This window comes from Aulostomus chinensis, chromosome 3 (genome assembly GCF_037954235.1).
Source record: "Aulostomus chinensis isolate RoL2024-O1b breed Wild chromosome 3, RoL_Achi_v1.0, whole genome shotgun sequence".
Classification (NCBI taxonomy): domain Eukaryota; kingdom Metazoa; phylum Chordata; class Actinopteri; order Syngnathiformes; family Aulostomidae; genus Aulostomus; species Aulostomus chinensis.
The window spans coordinates 29,634,110-29,647,722 of NC_141322.1; the positions used below are offsets into that span (position 1 = coordinate 29,634,110).

The window sequence follows — 13,613 nt, forward strand, 5'->3', positions numbered from 1 at the left end:
TCAGAGAGGGCCTGAGTTGTGCTGGAAGCATCACGATTGGGCCGATGAACTGGAGGAGGAGCTTGCAAACGGGCGCCATCGGCCGCAGTCAGCTTCAAGCTAACTTTATGAACACAAGTTCTACAAAGATGTACAACAAGAAACCGTATACACCCACAACCTCCGGCCACAAGTGTCTGCAGGTTTCCTCTTCTTCAAAATTTGTAAAACTTTATTGAGTATTCACTTAACACAAAGACAAGGTGGAACACCGTGGTAGCTGGTGTATTCAACATTTATTTTCTTTCATTTAAAAAACGGTTTAAGGACAATCAAAATATAAATACATTTCTCTCTCTCTCTCTCTCTCTCTCTCTCTCTCACACACACACACTCTCTCCACATACACGCACGGCAGCTGGCGTCAAAACACATCTGCCTGCTCTCACACACGCGCGCACACACACACACGTTCACAAAGAGGTGGTGCCCCTGATTTCGATGTTAAAAGGTGCAACAACCAAGAACCAGCTGGAACGGCCTCACTCAGGCTCCTGTTGAAACACGCGGGAGAAACGTCGCTCAGCTCAGAGTCTTTACAGCCAAGAACACTCGTCCACATTTCCAGTCTCAGACTCGCTCTGAACCCAGCCAGAGCAGCGGCGGCGGCGAAAGACAAACGGCGGAGGAAACAAAAACATCTGTCAAGGATGATGGTGATGATGCTGATATGAATTTGGTTCAGCTAAATCAAAAAAGTGGCTGATCATACTGGCTTTTTTTTCTCTCTCGCTCTCTCGTGACGCCACAAGGCAGTGCGTCAGAATACCACTCTAAGACGAAACCTGCAGATTCGTTGTGCCTACACGTCACCGTCTGGGGCTGGAGATCCCTGCAGACGTCACCACCCAGCAGAACCAGGTTAAAGTCCCATCTGCAGCCCCGGCGCCGACATCTGTGGCTTCTGATACCTTCAGTAGAGCTTCCGTGTACCAATTAGTGCTGCAATTATCAGTTGATGATTAGAAATGTTGAGACTGAACTTTGGATACTCAACCACTTCTTATAATGAGACAATACGCTGCTTGAACAGAACATTCTGGATTTGGACTACCTGACACACGGACGGCGCCATGTAGGCTGAGGCGATGGCGTAAGATCAGATGGTGCTGTCAGCCTAACGGCCGAGTGTTTGAAGCGCAAAGTTCTGATGTGGAGGAGAGACGTTCTGACTGGTGAGAGGCTGACGTTGGTGGCGTGAAGCCCAGTTGCAGCCCTGTTTTTAATGACAGTTGTGTTGGATTCCGCGGAGGCAGCAGAGAGGAACAGAGGCAGGAGAGTGGAAACCGACTGATCTGATTTCATTTTAAACACTGGAGGGCAACACTACCCGCTGGGCTGCACCCAGCGAGGTGGTGCTGGATGTGTCTGTACACTATTTACACATTTGAATACAAAAGGGGGGGGGGGGGGGGACAAAACACACAAAGGGTTAACTGTAGGTCGAGGGAGAAGTCAAGGGGGGCCTTCAGGTGTTCGACGCAGTCAAAAAAATATATCTTAAGGTCTGAAACGAAATCAGAGGCAGGGGGCCGATACAGAGGAGAGGCAGAGTGAAGAACAGCGGCACCAGTCACAGGAAGCTGCAGAGGCTGTCTCACTCCCAGGTCCACCTGGCTGGCTGGAACTGAGACTGGGGGACGGACCGACCTGAGCCACCTGCCTGGAACTGTCCCCCACCTGCCGTTTTTGCCTCGTCTTCCATTTGTACGCTGAGAAAACTGGTCTTAGCTCTCAAGATATCAAACAACTGAGGTTCCACTTGTCTTTTGTTAGTTTACTTGGCCTTGAGCCTTTTGCTTGAATCCTCTACGTCGACTCTGGCGCCCTCTAGTGGCGATCCGTACCTTGATCGTTTGTTCGAGCAGGACGAGCAAAAGCATTCGGTTTGAGGTGCAAACTTAAGAGCCTGGCACAAGTGTTTCCCTCAGCTGAATTCTGATGGAGGTATGCTAACCTGCCCATCCACAACCATTCATTGTGCTAAGCTAACGCGCGTGGGTCTACCTTCTCGTCGGGCTTCTGAGGAGGATGGACCGTCAAGTTTGTATCTGAATATCTGACGCACCGAGACCTCACGCACTGAATGTTTTCTCTAAGATCACATTTCAGGAGCGGGAGGTTTGCCGTGCATTCAAAAATATCTCAAAGTACAGCGAAATATTTAGCTCCCTTCACGTCAGGTTCCACTTCCAGCCCGTTCTTTGCTCGAGAACTTGAATTTACCTAAATGTTGCCGATGTTTAACCGTGTGCCTCGTTCCTGACTGGCGCAAAACTGACACGGAGGCGTGAACGACCTGTATCAGGAGGTTTTGGAAGTTTAGTCAGAGGAATTAATCTCATTCAGGCTGGCTGGGTTGTTTTTTTTTCTTGGGATTTCTTGACAGTAAGAAAATTTGGCACCTTTTAAATAAATAATGTTCATTTTGTGATTTGAAGAAACGTGTTCCATTAAGTTTACAAAAACAAATTTTGACTACGATTTGTGTCCTCGTGGATTTTTTCTTGTGGTTCGGTTCAGTACGGCCTTGTTTTCGCTGATCGTTGCGTGTGTCAGTAACGGTTTTATCAAAGAATTCTTTTAAAAACCGTCTCGACAATCGGTTCCACCGCACATCCAGAAACAAACACGTGTAGGGAACTAAACGAGCGCTGAAGCAGGACGTAGACTGGATGGAGGGGAAAGCGTCCCCCCTTTTTTTGACAACGACTCCGGAGACCGAATCGTTGAGGTGTCCTCTTCTCTGTCCAGCCTCGAAAACGAGAGAAATTCAAGTTCCTCTCTGGTGCTTTAAAAGGGGACTTTAAAAACCTTGGCTGACTTTTCCTCTCTCCGTATTTGTGTCACTGCGTCTCCAAAAAAAGACAGAAAGACAAAGCTGCTCTCCTCTGTCTGCCGGTCCGTCCATCGTCTTTCCATCCGTTTCTTGGTTCATGTTACACCATGGAGGCCAGCAGGGGGCGCTGTTAGGACGCCTTGCCCAACTCTATCTTCTTCTGAATGGCACGAGCTGAGTGGTAGATGAGCGAGTCGATCAGACCCGCCACTGCAGGCAGAGGGAAACACAGAGAGTCAGGTTTCATCCCTCTGAGGAGCGTTTTCATTGACCAGTGTGAGACGGACGCACGTGGAGGGACTGACCTGTAAACACACCTCCGATAATGGCACACACACCTGTTAGGAAGTGTGTGAACGATCTGAAGAGAGTGGACACAAACATTCCATGTGATTAACAATCCCAAGGGGGGCAATTAAAGCTCGCGTGTGCTCCTCCAGTGACTCCCACCTGTGCTTCTCTGTGAATTTAACCATCATGGGTGACAGCTCATACAGAACAAAGACCCCCGGCAGACCCTGGTCTCCCACCAGCCCGTTGGCTACCTTTTCGTGCCTGGTAACTGAGAACTGGTTGGTTTTTACAACCTGCAAGACAAAAAAAATACATCATGCTTCTTTATATCAGCTCGTGAGTTTAAAGTAACGAAACTAGGAGCCCCACATTAAAGTGGGAATCAAACCAGCTGACAATCACGTCACAAAGGAAATCTGATGACGGTCTGGTTGTGGTTCTCATCAACCCTGAGAGGACCTGGTGGACCCACACGTAAGAGTACAAAAAAAATAACACAATTTCTTGTTGCTAGTAGGTGGCGCCGTGCCTAATCCGCCCCAATATTTAAGGGGTTCATCTAGGTCTGTTCAGCGCCGCTGCGCCGTGTTGGGTGAAAACTGGCCTTCTAGTTATTGTGTGGTCCTGCTGACAGACCAACACAACCACACTTCCCACCCCGGCAAGGGTTAACAATTCTGGCGTAAAGCAGATTTAAAGACATCAGCCTCACCTCCCCATCGGTCTTCATGTAAATGGTGGGAACAATTTTGACAAAATACTGGTACATCATGGAGGCTGCGGGGAGAGAAAAAACACATTTCAGGTTTGTGGACATAAAAACGAAGAACACAAAAGCAAAAATCAGAGTAACTGCCTGGTGGTTTGACGCCAGAACCTGCTTGGCACGACGATACCACATTAAAGTGGAGTTTCTGGATAAAATACATCAACGCCTCGTCATTTCATACTGTTCAGACTTTTGAAGTGAAACTGGCGTTGATGTCAGGAAATATTTCCAAAGGTATCAGAAATCCGTGATGTTGTATTATCCAAGTAAATAAAAATATCAACAAATGTCCTACTCTGCCGTGCGACAGCAAGTAGAGCAGAAGAAAACCCGGATGAGCCCACTGATCCAGATCTGCTACAAAAACCCAGTGTCTATGTTGGGGTTTCCTGCTCCCAAATGAGCAAACACACAACGCGGAGATAATAAATATGATCCATAATAATTTAACAACATTCAAATTGTGACCAAAACAGAAGTGTTTTGTTTTTGTTTATCTAAATGCCTTCTGACAGGACCTGAACGTGAACAGTACTGACATGAACTACAGGGTGTCGCTGTTCAGTGTGACATCCGGGTTGCTTCCCCTCTCTTCTACCTTCCTCTGTCAATTTTACCTTCCTGTTTCCGGTTATGGAGGTCTGCTAAAAAGACATTTAAACGCAGCTGCGCTCAAATACACATTGACTCTCAAACCGAGGAACAGAAAACAAACTTATTTAAGACAGACGGTCCAAGGTAAGATCCGTTTCTGACGAACTGTCCACTATCAGTAAAGAAAACCTCCGATATGTCGATGAGAACGTGCCACGTTTATCTGTCAAGGCCAAACGCGATGCTAGCTCGCTAGCTACTTAGCATGCTGCACCAACACAGTAAAGTTGGACGGTGGTGTTACTGCATCACACGTTAAATGTTTTTGTGTCTGCCGCTTTCACGCAACACTTGTCCCCCTTGAAGGAAATACTCTTGGCAACATAACTCGGCAACACAAGTGGGCTCGCTAATGTTAGCCTAAGCTAGCTAACGCTGACAACCGGGACGTTGGACTCTTGGAAGTCCGGTTTGATCACCGTTAAGGTGCTGAAGCTGTCGGCAGACGGCCAATCCACTACAGAATGAGTTCGGGTGGTTGGCTGGTGATTAATTGGCCCTCAGGAAGGAACATGGTCGTCTTGTTGGATGGCGGTGAAAATTTGACATGGCAGGTCAGACGGAAAGGTCAAATAACCCACTTTTAATGAGCATATACTGTACATGTTTAACATGAATATCAAGAACTTGAATACGTTTTGATGTAGTACTTTGTTTTTAATTTTAAAAGTATCTTTTTGGGAAAACTTCTTGTATGTTGTATCGCTAATGTGTCGATAAAGACTGGCATACAACTCATAGTATCCGAGGTTGATGATTATCTAGACATGGTCAGACTGACAGGGACAGATATCCCTGCCTGCAGCCCCCAGACCAACATGTAAGGTTTCTCCCTGTCAACACCAGTTTCTCTCTGCAGCGTTTACAGAATATAAATGATTTACCAGATGGTTTTTAATGTGTAACATCCTTTGCAAATACTACTCATTAGTTGAAGGAGACTCATCAGCATTTAGCTCCTCTTGCTGTCTGGCCAGAGGGTCGACTGACCCATCCAGCTCAACTCCAATCTGTCCACCCTCTCCAGATGCCAGTGGCTGTAGGTCCATATGGGCAGACGCAGCCCAGCTGCTTTGACCGGGTCAAGATGGGCTTCATGATGGGGTTTGCTGTAGGAATGGCTGCCGGTGCCATGTTCGGCACATTCTCCTGTCTCAGGTAACTCAGGCTTGAGTTCACGCAAAGCAGAAACTTTACATATGTAAAACTTGAAAGGTGGAGTTTGTCTCTATTCATACAACCTGCTTTCATTCAGGAGTTTGTCAACCAGACAGAACTTTCATAATAGCCATGTAAAAAATACTGGGTGAGGCTATTTAGGGATCTTCAGATTACATCAGTCTTCGATTTGAGACCATTCCTGTTGAGATTTAAATCTGGAATCTGAATTCCCAATGCTGTACCCTGAGACTGTGTCCTGCCCCCAGGATTGGCATGCGTGGCCGGGAGCTAATGGGAGGAGTAGGGAAGACCATGATGCAGAGTGGCGGGACGTTTGGCACCTTCATGGCCATCGGTATGGGCATCCGCTGCTAGGTGGGGTGAGGAGCGTCCTCCTCCACCACCACACACACATACAGCCATGGGACTTTTCCAATAACAACTACCACCTCTCTCTCTCTGTCCGTGCGATGCTGTCACTCTTTCCCTGCAGTCTAGTTTTGTCAATAAAAGTTCCAATTTGTCAAGTGGTTGGCACTCGTGTGTGAACTCTGTCACGCTGCTCGGAGCCAGAGATGCGAAGTGGACGCACCATCCTTTGTTTCTACTCAAGATCATCACCTGCCACACCCGCTGGTGCTATGGGAGGGAAATATGAGCACACATTCCATCACACTGACTCACTGTGCCAGTGAAGCTGCTGTGTTGCAACTCCACAAGTAGAAGAAACTAACTTAAGTGCTTTAATGTAAACTTTTTTTTCTCCCCCCTCGGGTACCAACATTGGCAGCCAGAGTGCATATTTAACTACTCACAGCCCTCTGTCACATAAATAACGTAAACTGAACACCGGCATCGTCCGGGCAAAACTGACCTTGTGGTGCTGTGACGTCTGTCCCATCCAGAGGATTCACGATGCCGGGGTAGTCTTTCCCGAACGACAGGTGCTTTATCAGGTGGGTCATGTTGATCTGTGGGGGAGCAGAAGAATTTCTAGATGAGCTTCAGCAGGCTTTCCAAATTCTTTTGGTGAACTCGTTTTATTCCCTCAAGGTTTTACTAAAACAATATTTAATAATGAACAGGAGATGCGACAAACTGAACATATTGTTGAACCACTGTGTGTCCTGAGAATCCAGGTGTGTATTCACGCCACGTCCGATACGTGGCTAATAAAATTAGTTTTTACTTTCCCTCCTTTAAAAAAAAAAAAAAAAAAAGGAAAACCCAGCTTTGTCTTCACCAGCCCGGAAGAGAGAAAGTGCCATTAGTCAACAAGTTAAGGTGAAATCGTTTCAACTGTTGGGGAAACATTTCAGTTCAAGGAGCCTGAATGACAAGAATAATCAGGATTATCAAGAGATGGAGCAGATCGGTGACATTACTCACGTTGTCCAGACCAAAACTCTGCAGGTCGTGAACTGCGAACACACAACACATGACGTTATTTCAGATGTTTCATGAAAATGCTTTAAATACACACTTAAAACAAAACACACAAATATCTTAAGTTGCGGTTCTGTCAGAAAAGCAAGTTATTGAAAGGGCTGAGCTCCAACTTCAGTGGTACCGACCAGACCGATTCAACGCTACTGAGAATGAAACCTCATTCAGCACCTAAGAAGAACCTGAGTGGAACAAACCCAGCATGCTGAAACATTAAACTACAGACCTGAAACAAAGTGCAACCACATTTTTATGTTACTGAACTTTATCAAGTGTGGGGAGAAAAAAAACTCAGAGGAACTGCAAACTAAACAAAAGGTAGTTTGTTGGTCACACTGTGATTGACGATTGCCCCCATGTTGCTTCCGTCTGTTTATAGACGCGTCAGCAGTCACACACAAGGTGTTCAGATTTAGATGACTTTATTTATCCCCGAGGGGCAATTAATTACACAGTGAGGCGTCGCAGCCGGGCCGCGCCACTAAGCCCGGGCGGGGCAGGCCACCCCAAGGGAGGTGGAGAGGGCAGAGACTGCTCTCGCCGAGTCCCAACCCAGACGTTGTTTGTGGTTAGTAGCTGCATTCTGCATCTCCTTTAGTCAAGGTGACATGACCTTTGACCTTGTTGGCCTGGCAGCGATAAAGTAGGTCGCATTTTTGCCGTATATTCACATAGAGCCTTCCTCAGGTTTTTGACATCATCATCATCATCATCATCTATAAAGCTGATATTTTCCTTTTACCCAGAGCAGAGCAGCAGAACTGGGACCCTCCAGGTCTGCTCATCTTCATTTTGGTCTCATCTCAATCTCAGAGTCTGGGGCACAAATATCAGGGTTGCACCTGAGGTCTTTTAACCAGGCTTCACTACGCAGGCCCCAAGTGCCAGTAAGATGAGGAGTGTGACCTCACATTTAACCACTGAATCCTGCATCTGATTAAAATGTTACAATATATTTCAACAGACATTTTGCTCTTTTATTTATTCATCTGTTTTGCTTTGTACTTGGTGTCAGTCCAGTACCGCTACGGGCCCTCTTCACCTTGTGTCTCTCTATTTGCTCGTCATCAAAAACAAACAAACTGTATAAACATGACCTAGGGGCTTTTCAAAATGCCTCAGACATAAAAACATTTCTTCCAGTTCACTACATTTAGTTTCAGTGTGTGACGATCATATCAACCAGGTGTGTACAGGTGACGTCTACGTCAGTAAATCCCAGCAATCGGCTTAATCACTTGTGAAATTTCAGATGCAGGTTCCTAGTTACCTATCGATCAAAAGTTTGAAGAGGCTGCTGTTGAACTGACGTTTGCCAAAAAAACCACAAAACAACAAAAAAAAAGTGTTTATAATAAAGAAATCGGCAAAGAAAGATGGACTTACTTTCCACAGCGTGCACTGCAGAAAGAAGAGAGAAGAGTCACTATGACGATTCAGGCAGACAACAAACCATGTGACGTTAAAGTGTGTGAGGGTGCCGGTGGGAGCCGCACAACACCAACACCACGGGGATTTAGATTCCTGTGTGTGGCGAATCCGCAGAGGGAACTTCAAAATGATACTCAGGATTTTTGTTGCTTCCGTGGTAGCAGAAGCTTAGCTGTCGCGCGCACTTCGATTTATAAGAGATTTTACAGAACGGCAGAGTATCTCATCACGGAAGATTACTCTCAGAGCCTGTTCAGAAAACACCGTCAGAGTAATCACGCAGCCCCAGACACGTGACGCAGCCTCAAACACTTTAACGTCATCCAGACTTTGAGGGGTTTTGGGACATGTTATGGGGGGGAGGAGGAGGGGGGGTGTGTGTGTGCGCTGATCAGCCGCAGCCTCATCCACAGTGAAAACCTCAGTGATTCTTGTCTCTTGTTTCTGCCGCTGAGCTTTGAGATATCACACCAAAAACAACAACAACAACAACAACAACAAAAAGCATGTTTAAATGCATTCCGGCAGATTAGACGATGTCATAGGACAGAGATCAGATGATGCCGACGCGCCCAGCGCAGGAAAACAACCCCAACAGTGGAAGGCACAGCTCATATCATGGTATCCCATCCGCAATGAGCTGGTAACTACTCACTGAGGCAGCCAGTAAAACGTGATGTTTCCTTCTCTCTCTTTTTTGTTTAACATGGAAGACGCTCTCAATTCCCTGTTCAGATTTCAAGGACTGACAAGAAACTTCCATCGGGCAAAAGCGAATAAAACAGAAGCCCAAACCTGACACACAAGAGTCGACGATGAAGGACCAAAGAAACACAAAAGAACATCAGCACAGATGAAATAAGTTCATTTTTAAGTGTATTTGAATATAAATCTGTCAATCTTGAAAGGAGGGTTGTTGTTTTTTTGTAAACTATAAGATGTTTTTTCTTTATAAGGTCGGTTGAGACGGAACAAGGAGGAATTACTCAGCGCGTCACAAGTCAGGTCAACGAGTGAGACACTCGCCGTCTGAGAAAACAAAGCGATCCGGTTAAATAAGCTTGATGATGTGAATCAGCTTTTCAATGTGAGGACAAATTTGAGGCGTGATCCCTTCGTGGGGACGTGACAATGGGTGTGAGACAGGGCCACGGCTGCGTAGGAGCAGCTGCCACTGACATGCAACGTTCAGATCAGCTGCTGCTACGACCACAACGAACAACGGTTTGTCAGAAGAACACACCAACTTTTGGGTAGTGACCTCCTCTCCTCTTGAGCTAGTTTCCTGATTGGACGCATTCATCTGATGAGGCTCCTCAGACGCCACAAACCAAACGTTTGCCGACAACTGGAAGAGCAACCGCTGCGTCCAATCACTGAATCACTTCTGGACGAACCGCGATCCTGAACCTGATCTGTCTGAACCACTGAGTGGAGGAACTGCAGGTTTTTGGAGGCTCAGCACGTGAGATGGGGTTGCGATAATGGTAGCGGATGGGCAGTCCTCTACCGTTCGTTATGCTAAGCTAACTGGCGGTCACCTGGGTTCTGTGGGTCTCCGCCCCCGTATGCAAACACAGAGGACAGACAAGTCTCTATCTTCTTGTCCGGCTGTGGAGAGGAGGGGCATCACGTGTGTTTCCCAAACAGCTGGCGTGTTGCTTAAATGGTTGGTGGCGGCGGTTGTGTGGTTCAGGTTAGCGGGACGATGGATGGATGAAGGCCAAACACACGTAACAATCAGAAGTTTCTCAGCACCCTTTTGAACAGCACCCTAGTGTAGCTGTGCCCTCATTTAAAAAAAAAAATCATTATTCGGGAAAAGTTGAAAGCAAACAAAGTAGAGTGGTGGTCGAGTAACCAGAGGGTGTGAGACCACGGCGAAGACCCCCCATTGCTCCTGATGAGCAGGTCAGTACTGTAAAATCAGCCTCGACCATCAGTGCATGAATAAGGCCATCAAGTACTTTGAGTGCCATTAAGGGTGAGAGAGTACTTCACAAATACCGTACTTCAATTGGAAAAGATGCAATGACGGAAAAATGTCAATCTTAAAAATGTAGGGCTTCAGTGAGACGTTCCAGTGTGGCTTTGGAACATCGACTGTAACAGAAGTGGACAGCAATGTTGAGAAACCTCCGGCTCGCTGTTGCCCTCTCGCCACCATCTTGGCTTTTTACAACTGAGGCAACCGCATTAAGACCAGAGGGAAACCACGCCTCGGCACTTCAGTCCCAATGGAGCAACAGCGGGAGTCCGACCCTGCTGTACCTTCCGTTTTCCCCGTTTCCCCCCCCCCCTGCTGGCCATTAGATAAACTGCAGGTTACTCAATGCTCTTCAGTGAGCAGGCAGGGAAGCGTTGTCCCTTCAGTACACAGTCTATGCTCTGAAGCGACGCTGTCACGTGTCCATGCACATGCTCAAAAGCCTCCGAGTGTGGCTTGGTGTTGCTGAGCGGAGTGAAGTGAGGTTCCTACCGTGGACGTGGGACTGCTGGAAACTTTTTCCAGGAGCAAAGTGGAAATTCCCAGCAACCTGAAAAAAACAATAAACACGGGAAGGTAAATAAAACATAAGCACATCTGGAGTCAACAGAATGTGATCAAGTATATAAAGTATAAAAGCTGCACATGAGATGAAAATAAAAAAAAAATTGGAGACAGAACTAATGATCTAAATACATATGGAAACCTTATCAGCTCATTTTTAGAATTTTATTAGGCAAAATTTCACATAACGCTCTCAACATGGAAGCTCAGGCAACACTTCCAAACCTGGCAGATGTCCTCAAGGCCGTTGTTCCACATTGAAAAAGTTGAATTTTTAAGACGTTCTTGATCCCAGACAAGTCCTCCATTACCTTGTTGACCTCCAAGAAGCCATAAACCTGGCAGCCTTCATTCTTCTGCTCCTGCATCTTTTGGGTGAAGCCTTCTCTCTTACACTGCTCGATGGTGTCGGCGCTCTTGAACGCCCATCCTCGCCGTCGGTACGCCTCCCGCACATCGTCGCAGGTGTTACAGCACCTACAATAAACAACCAAGCAGGTAAATGACAGGTCTCGCAGAGGACAGAACGAGAACAGAGGCTGAGCGAAGGTGCGTCTTCGTCTTACTTGAGGTCTTCCGTCTCAGCTCCGTAGCAACTCTCGCACCTGTCTGGGTCCAGCGTGCTGGGGTCGAACACTTCGCCGTCATCAGCCTTGCCGAGTTCTACACAAGGAAGCGCACGATCACCGACCGGTAAACATTTGCAGACCCCCCCCCCCCGCAGCAGACCTTTAAGCCACTGAGGCACATGACGTCACAGCAGCTACGCGCACAAAGTTCAGCTTGAATGCACCGAACGCACGTGGAGAAGGGGGGGGGGGAGCTGCGGTGTGACAGTAAGAGGCAGGGGAGGTTGTGCTCCACATCCGGCCGCATTTCTGATGACTGACCGATTGGACGACGACGGGAAGGGCTGGTGCCGCTCAAGAGGCGAACAGCAGCGCACGGACTTCAAGAAAATTCTATCGTTGGCGAGAGTAGCCTGCGACAAGTGCGACACATGCTTCTAGATGTTTGACGAGAAATGTGCTCGTAAATCAGAGCAGTAAATTTGTTAAAACTTTGAGTGGGTAAGAACTAAAAAAAAAAAAAAAAAAAAAAAATCAACGCACCACTGAGAAACGATGGTTAGCTGCTAACGTTAGCGGCTGTTGGGGTTTACCGTGTTTTTCCGCTTCAGGAGTGACAGGTTTGAGGTCTTTGTCCAGCCGCTGTTTGAACAGATTATGTTCAACGTCCAGCTGCTGCTCGCCAGCCACGTCCATGGCATCTATACTGAGATCTGAGAGAGAGGAGAGCGTGAATGTGGCATCGTGAGCACGTTGGCGTCATCAGTCGGAAGCTCCTCGCTGGGAGAGCGTCGGCGCTACTAACAGGCACACGGCATGTGGGGGAAAATGACGTCGATGTTGATTTTCAGCTTGTCCCCTCGAGACGTGTCCACGTAGAGCTCGGGGTGGACCTGCAGGCAACAGACAACAGGGGCGGGTTTTTATTCCTCTCGTTGAACTTCCACAAAAACAGTGAGAGGCGTTGAAGTGACCGTGAGGCGTAAAATGTGATAAACCCATGAAAACGCGTCATTGGCGTGACATTTTGAACGAGAGAAACGCAACCTAGACCATAAGAGACTGTTGAAGTCACAGCTGTGCGGCCGGACTGTGAGGTTTCATCGTTCCTGCAACTGAACCCATCAGACCAGTCTGACGAGAGGCGCGCTGGAACACTGACTAAATATTACGCTGGACGGCCTGGGACTTCAGTACTCGTGTCCCTCTCACCTAAATCACAAAGCCGAGCTTGAACGGCTACCATTGACCTTGGAGACATAAAAATATAACTTGTGGATTTTTTTTTTAAATTACAAAAATATCCCAGACAAATGAGCAAACTCCAGTCAATAAGAGGGGTGGGTGAAACCTTGCAAACAACACATTTCGTCAAACCAATGGCGGTCCAGACAGTGGACAGAGGACTAATTGGAAAATAAGTTTCATAAATCAAGAAGTGGGGCTGTGTGGAAATGTCACAGAGGTGATCAGCCTGCAAACACCGCAGCAATCCAAGCCCCACGCAGGACTTTGTGTGTGTGCGAGTGTCAAGGCCAAATCTAATTTCATCCGTCACATTCTGCACCTTCGGAGGAGATCAGACCATCACGTGATGTGGATGAACTCACCTCTTTAGTGAGATAGTACTGCAGCTCGGAAATGAAAAGGATTAACATGATGACGCCGCTGATGAGGGTCACTGAGGAGAGAGGGAGGAAGAGTGTGTGTCAGACTCAGGGTGAATCTCAAGAGAAAAGAGAAACACTGAAATTCCCTTCACAAGGGGCAACAAACTCATCCAAAGAAAAGGTTGAAATATTTCCCGATATTTTATTTTTGATATTTTCAAATGTTGCACAAAAGTCAACCAGGTTAACC

At 47.1% G+C, this 13,613-nt stretch overlaps 2 protein-coding genes across 4 annotated transcripts in view; one reads left to right on the plus strand and one right to left on the minus strand.

The window, feature by feature from the left end:
• Positions 1-265: 265 nt before the first annotated feature.
• Positions 266-13,613, minus strand: part of ergic3 (ERGIC and golgi 3) — a 14,888-nt gene continuing 1,540 nt past the window's right edge. Inside the window, exons 2-14 of one of the 2 annotated variants that reach the window (XM_086200268.1) lie at positions 13,364-13,434; positions 12,559-12,646; positions 12,347-12,466; positions 11,751-11,847; positions 11,496-11,661; positions 11,113-11,170; positions 8,589-8,603; positions 7,146-7,177; positions 6,631-6,727; positions 3,885-3,949; positions 3,329-3,465; positions 3,184-3,239; positions 266-3,088 (exon numbers count right to left, since the gene is read on the minus strand). In XM_086200268.1, coding sequence (XP_086056394.1) covers positions 3,009-3,088; positions 3,184-3,239; positions 3,329-3,465; positions 3,885-3,949; positions 6,631-6,727; positions 7,146-7,177; positions 8,589-8,603; positions 11,113-11,170; positions 11,496-11,661; positions 11,751-11,847; positions 12,347-12,466; positions 12,559-12,646; positions 13,364-13,434 — 1,082 coding nt within the window. In that variant the 3' untranslated portion in view covers positions 266-3,008. The remainder of the gene's footprint in view (positions 3,089-3,183; positions 3,240-3,328; positions 3,466-3,884; positions 3,950-6,630; positions 6,728-7,145; positions 7,178-8,588; positions 8,604-11,112; positions 11,171-11,495; positions 11,662-11,750; positions 11,848-12,346; positions 12,467-12,558; positions 12,647-13,363; positions 13,435-13,613) is intronic. The other variant, XM_086200269.1, reaches the window with a different exon arrangement.
• romo1 (reactive oxygen species modulator 1) lies at positions 4,521-6,298 on the plus strand. Of its 2 annotated transcripts, none has more exons than XM_086200272.1 (3): positions 4,521-4,679; positions 5,623-5,753; positions 6,023-6,297. In XM_086200272.1, the coding sequence occupies exons 2-3, from the start codon at positions 5,623-5,625 to the stop codon at positions 6,129-6,131; spliced, it is 240 nt and encodes a 79-aa protein (XP_086056398.1). In that variant the 5' UTR covers positions 4,521-4,679; the 3' UTR covers positions 6,132-6,297. The 2 variants fall into 2 exon arrangements, with proteins under 2 accessions (XP_086056398.1, XP_086056397.1); XM_086200271.1 differs by lacking the exon at positions 4,521-4,679 and adding an exon at positions 4,895-5,149 and having other exon boundaries at positions 6,023-6,298.